The 6,624-nt window shown below is 42.7% G+C and overlaps 1 protein-coding gene across 1 annotated transcript in view; it reads left to right on the top strand.

Moving 5' to 3' along the window:
- Positions 1-4,342: 4,342 nt before the first annotated feature.
- fbn1 (fibrillin 1) overlaps positions 4,343-6,624 on the top strand; it is a 125,768-nt gene continuing 123,486 nt past the window's right edge. Inside the window, exons 1-2 of the mRNA XM_080730725.1 lie at positions 4,343-4,643; positions 4,823-5,159. Coding sequence (XP_080586851.1) covers positions 4,948-5,159 — 212 coding nt within the window. The 5' untranslated portion in view covers positions 4,343-4,643; positions 4,823-4,947. The remainder of the gene's footprint in view (positions 4,644-4,822; positions 5,160-6,624) is intronic.

Here is a 6,624-nt window from a genome sequence, read left to right as displayed (position 1 = left end):
ATTAAAAATTGCCTCGGGGATATGTAAAGAAAATATAGACAAGGAAATGTATTGGCGGCATGCGCTGGGCAGTGTGGGCACATACTGTATGTGCCATAGCTGAGGAGTGCTATCAGGCTTGACAACGAAGCAAAGCGAAGGAGGGAATATCGAATATGTTCTGTCAGGATAAATTGACAGTGGCATTAAGTTATCTTAAGGTCTAACACAAGCCTTTATTTATTGGGTTATGCTGAGACAGTGTTCTTTTTTAACCAGGGGTAGAAGTTTGACTTGTTTAATTGTTTAGCCAACTGCTATTTCAATGCTTCTGTTTCAGGCCTTGTAGTTCAGCCATTTTAGGGCAGGGGAGTAAACATTCCCCAAAATGAGGCCCACGCTCGGTTACTAACAGTAGAAAGATTAAACGAGGGATGGGTGGGTTGAGACAGAATGATGGCAAGAGAAAAGGAAGGCAGGGGGAGGTATTTTTGCTATAAATGACACTTCTTCTGTGCCAAGAAAGATCCACGGGCCAACCCTGCACTGTTTCTCCTCATTTCCTTTCTCCCACATGATGGTGCGCGCTGATGGGAACCTTGAAACGTAGCTAAACAAGCTAATTGGCTAATAGTGAATTAAGGGCTTGCCAATATGGACAAAAAAAACATATTAAACGATAACATGTTCCATCATCGATAAATATCACAACATCTGTTTCTGTATGGAAGATCACATGGAAAATTCTAAATAGTCTCAAAGATGTTCATCACATCACAGCATGACAACAGGAAGTCAAAGAAGAACGTTCTCATTCCAGCTGGAATTTTAAAGAATGTCAGAAATCTAACTTAGTAATAACGTTAATTTAGAGTCTAGACAACATAATTGGTTGTCGTGATTCACAATATAAAACCTGCATGATTATAGATAAACAAATCAATATATCATATCATTTATTATTTCCATATTCCACTGCAATTATTTTGTGTACTGGCTGATACATCCGCAGAGAGAGATGAGAGAGAGAGAGAGAGAGAGAGAGAGAGAGAGAGATAGAGAGAGAGAGAGAGAGAGAGAGAGAGAGAGAGAGAATGAGAGAGAGAGAGATAGAGAGAGAGAGAGAGAGAGAGAGAGAGAGAATGAGAGAGAGAGAGACAGAGGCAGAGAGAGAGTGAGTGAGTGAGAAACAGGCAACAGACATTTCTCATTGTAGTAGCCCGGGCTACGCCCCAACAGCACCAGAAACAGGCTTGTGAGTACCAACGTGCAGGCAGGGGCGTCACAAGGGGGGAAAAGTGGGACTGAGTTACTAGGGCCCAAAGTGGAGGGGCCTCAATTATTTTATACTTTAGCTATTGAAAAATAGCAGATCTACAAGCTCACAGTGCGGCACTCGTGTGAGCGCTGTGAGCTTGTAGATCTGCTATTTTTGAAAAGTCGTGAAAATATGTGCAAATCTGAATATATGTGTATTTTTTAAGCGAACATTTGTAACGCAAATTTTGCTTCTGGGGGGTTCCTGGAACTAAATATTTTGAGATGGAGGTCTGTGGGGGTCCTTCACATGAAAAAGTTTGAGCACCACTGATATAGAAACAGGTTTTTCAAAAAACCTTTGAAGGATTTGAAATATTCAAAAATAGCAGATCTACAAGCTCACAGATCTGCTATTTTTCAATAGTTAAAGCACAAAATAATGTGTAATAATAATAATATGTAGATGAATTGAATACCAAGGACCTCTGACGGGAACAAGACCGCAAGGACTTTTCTGGAGTGTTCCTTTTAGGCAGGGTGTTTGGACTGTTCTAAATTTGTGTCAAATAAAATATTCAATCAAATCAATCATTCATGAGTTGTGTCTTATTCCACTTGTTATTTAGTTAGCACATGGCCCTCCTCTAGCGCCACCATCAGGCCGCTTTTAGCAAAACACTTTTTTGGACACTGCTCCTACAGATTTTGGCCTAAAATCACGCAAAGCGGTACACAGTATCTCTGGAGTCATCTCATCAACATGCATCTGTCCTATTTAGCGCCACCATCAGGCCGATTTTTGCAGAACACATTTTTGGACACTGCTCCTACACATTTTGGCCTAAAATCACACAAATTGGACGCAAATCACAACCTCCGCCCCTGATTTCTCACATGCCCCTCTTCTAGCGCCACCATCAGGCCGATTTTTGCAAAACACATTTTTGAACACTGCTCCTACAGATTTCTTGCCTAAAATCACGCAAAGCGGTACACAGTATCTCTAAAGTCATGTCATCAACATGCATCTGTCCCATTTCCCATATTCCGACGTGACGGTCGCTTATCTCCCGATTAGGGAGTCTTACTGGTCGTATCATTGCAATTGTCTTTTGCTGTGTATAGTGAGTTGATTTTGTGCTTTGTGGGATCGTGTTAAAAATGCAGACCGTTACTAATTCTGCAGGTGAAATTCAGTGAAGTTTCAGCTTCACCCAGCTGATGGAACTAGGTCATGATGAGTATGAGCTGTTACCTGTTATGACTGGGTCAGAAACTCACCAGTACAATATGTAGACGGGTAGTGAAGGACGAGTTGTCTCCTGATGCCCAGTGACCAGTAAGAGAGACCCAGCAGCAGCTCTCTCTCTGTCTCCCATCACTCCCTGACCTCGGTGCACTCCTGATTACACGTTTTCAAGCTGGCCCCCACCTCATGCAGCCCCTCACGCCCAGCCCAGGTCATGCGTGTGTTGTACAAGATGATCTCAGCCCTGCTCTGCTCTGCCCTGAGAGAGAGAGAGAGAGAGAGAGAGAGAGAGAGAGAGAGAGAGAGAGAGAGACCCAAGTCAACTCGGGAGGAGCTCCCTTACTGTCAAAACAATCCACTCCCATCATCACTGGCCACTTCTGCTTCTCTCACTCAGATCCTCTATATTCTATTCTTCTCCCCCAGCCGTGATCCTCAGGCAAACTGGAACAGATTTTCGGTAAAACAGCGTTGCAATAAAAGAACCCTGGGCCATCATCAGTCTCCTCTGGACATATCCATTTCCATTTTCTTAATTTGCTCCAAGCCAAGACCTTGGTGCTCCCCCTGCTCCTGGCCCTACCACACCCTATTTCTCTTATAGGACGCCCTAAGGGCGAGAAGCGACTGTTGTGCTGAAACAACAGAGACTGATACAATATGTCCATATACTGTACATGCATGGGCATTCCCAGATAACATGGGCTTAATATTGATGACAAAAGGGTTCTCCATATATGGGCATAAAAGGGACAAGGACAGAATTTGCGTCATGACAACTGGTTATCATGAGACTGACACAAAATGTCCATATATGGGCATTCCCATGATATGGGCTTAATAATGATGACATCAGGGCCATATATGGAGCGTGACATGAGGCGTGATGCACGGACGGACGGACGGACGGACGGACGGACGGATCGATGGACGGACAGACAGACATAATCTGCAGGTTTTCATACTAAATGCGACCTATGGTCGCAATCAAATATTAAGTGTTTACGATATTCAGATATGCACTAGAACAATTTTAGGCCAAATGTATACATAATTACGTTGGGCCCATTAGACATTGCACTTACTAAAGGCCAGGGGTCTTCAACGGGGGTCCGGGGTCCGGGGTCCGGGATCCTTTGTTACTACAAAGGATCATCCAAATCTTTGTGCGATAGAAACATTTTCCTCCTTTTTTATATTAACCACTTGAACCCTTAGGGTCCATATTCTGAGAACTTTATCCAAAAATAGCAGATCTACAGGCTCACAATGCCTGCTGCAAGGCGTTGTGAGCTTGTAGATCTGCTATTCTTGGCAGAGGTTTGGTGTAGAGGGGAAAAAGAGCAGACTGAGTACAGAGTCAAAGGTCAAGTTTATTAAGTATTGATGGTTCAAGTGGTCAGGATAAATATCTGAAAACACAAATTGACATGAACCCCAAATACACTGATGATTGTGCTGTCAAACAATGAAACTATAGGGAATCTATATGAACAGGTTGTGGGGGTCCCTGCTTCATCTCTCTCAAATAAAAGGGGTCCTTTCCCTGAACATGTTGAAGACCCCTAGTAGGCCTACATTCCCTATGGACAGGTGCATGATTTACATATTTGGCACGCGTAAAACAAACCTCACCTTTCCAGGGTAGAACTCAAACAGTCACGTCCTCTCCTCCTCCTCCTCCTGAGTCCTGACTCAATCATTTATTGCTTAGCTTTGCTGCATCATTTGCGCTGGATATTTTGTATCGCGAGAGCAAGAAAAAAAAAGGGGAAAAAAACTTTTTGAGAAAGTTGAGTAGGGCAGGGATGAGGAAAGAGTTGTGCTGCTGCCTGTGAGCGAGTGAGGGAGAGAGAGAGAGAGAGAGAGAGAGAGAGAGTCAACTTTTACCATTCTCATCCCCTGGAATGCACCAACTCCTCTAACTTTATAGGCTACCCGTGCGATTGTGCGAACACAACACACATTTGGATGCGCCGGGGAGAGAGTTAAAATGCGCATTTATTCATAGCGGCTCATCGCACGGTTTGACAGCTTATTCTTATTTTTAAGAACATTTTCTTCAGCCGATTGTTTAGGAATAGCTGCCTGCAAGTAAAAAGCGACGTATAGTCCTCTGTCGGGTCTGAAGCGAATCTCCTGCCAGGGAGAGAAGGTAAGGCAACGCTGGACACACTTGTGCGCTCAGACGACTTTACTGTTTTCCATTTAGACGATTATTAAAACAATTTGACTTAATCTCACTTCAGTAGGCATGTTGTTTTTTCCATGGCGCAGGACATCACATGCACACTTCTTCTCTGCGTCTTCCCAAATCTCATTGTTTTTTTGCAGCTTTGACTCGGAGAGTGTTGCAGAGGGCGCTGGACTTGGGGCGACACACAGACCTGTGTAGAAGACGCGCACATTTCTTCCTTCCGAACATTGTGGAGTTTTGGGGATCTTTTTAAGGAGAAAAGATGATGCTGGACAGTATGTGTGGAGGGGGGCGGCTGCTGCAGTTGGCCGTGGTGCTGCTGGCCGTGGTGTGGCTGCAGTGTGCGCAGGCTGGGGACACTGGTGAGCTGCTGGAGGTGTCACTGACCACTGGAGACGGCGAGGTGTTGGCCAGACAGTCTGAGCCCAGAGCGAGCAGGGCGAAGAGGAGGGGAGGCACGGATGCACTCAGAGGGTAATGCAATGTTGGCCTAATATTATACCTGGCCCAGTAGTTCACCCCCAAAATATAATTTTTTCTATTGATTATTTATGCCAAGGAGACTTGAGTTCAATAATATTTTTTTTTGTGTATGTCGCATTCCTAAGACAAAACATTTATTATAGTAAATTTTCCCCCATTGATTGATGGGGACCCAAATGCATTCGGGTCCCCATCCGGAATCAATGGGGGTACAATTATTATTGCCAATTATTATTGCCTTAGAAAATGCGACAAATACAAAAAATATATATATATTATTGAACTCAAGTCTCCATGGGGTGAGTAATCAAAAAAAGTCATTTTGGCGGTGAACTAGGCTACTTTAACTCTCTGACAGTATAACGGGTCCATTTGGTTCCATTTGATTTGTGTAGGCCTACTGTCAGAGTTACAGACTTGTATGGGTCAATTTAGACCCCTCATAAAGGAACCCACAGAGTCCACCATGGAATGCATTGAGAACCACTGACCTGCATGGCCCAATAGAAGTTAATGTCTTTTCTTTTAAATTCATACCCTAGCTGGCATAGTGAAACTTGTACGTCAGTGGAGCAGGTGGCATGTTGTCTATTACTCTAGTTCCCATCTCAAACTTTGACATTTCAAGGTCTTCCCTTAACTCTAGGGTAGGGTCCATTTGGTTCCATTTGTATAATGTCCAGTGTTGGGCAGTAACTAGTTAGGCTACTAGGCCTATATATTACCATAACATTATAACTTTACCCAGTAAGTTAGTAACGAGTAGTGTAAGGGATTATTCTGCCAAAACAGTAATATTATACCATAACCATATTACCATGTGAAGAAAAAAAGTATTACTTTAGTTTTGTTGGCGGCCTCTTGAAAACATTTAGTTTAAAAGGTCAAGAGAGATTACTGCTATATTTCATACCCAATTTGGTTGATTGGTGACTCTTATCATGATTAATATTCAGAAAAATTGGATTCCATTCTAAAAGGAGCTGGCTAAACACATTGTGTTGTTTGTACTTTTTGCTGGTCGGGGGGGGGGGGGGGCAAAAGTAATATGTAATATAATATAATGGTCCTATAATATGTAATACATTACTCTTGATTCCAAGTAATAAGTAATATAATATTATTACTTTTTTAAGGAGTAATGTGTAATAAGTAACCTATTACTCTCCTGTCGCAATATTGCCAAACACTGATAATGTCAGAGTTACAGACTTGTAAGGGTCAATTTAGACCTCCCTAAAGGAACCTAGAGAGTCTGTAGAATCCACTTTGTATTTATCATTTTTAAAATTATTTTAAAATAGTGAAAATAGCCGATCTACAAGCACACAACGGTGTGCTTGTAGATCTGCTATTTTCAATAGTTTTGTGCCACAGTCAGATGAAGCAGGGCTTTACTTTACGAATAAAACGTACAAATTTGAAACTTGGAGATAGGAGGTTTCTGCCCGTCGAT

Source organism: Nannobrachium achirus (genome assembly GCF_963921795.1).
Source record: "Nannobrachium achirus genome assembly, chromosome: 7".
Taxonomy (NCBI): Eukaryota; Metazoa; Chordata; class Actinopteri; order Myctophiformes; family Myctophidae; genus Nannobrachium; species Nannobrachium achirus.
This window is presented reverse-complemented; position numbering and strand designations above follow the sequence as displayed.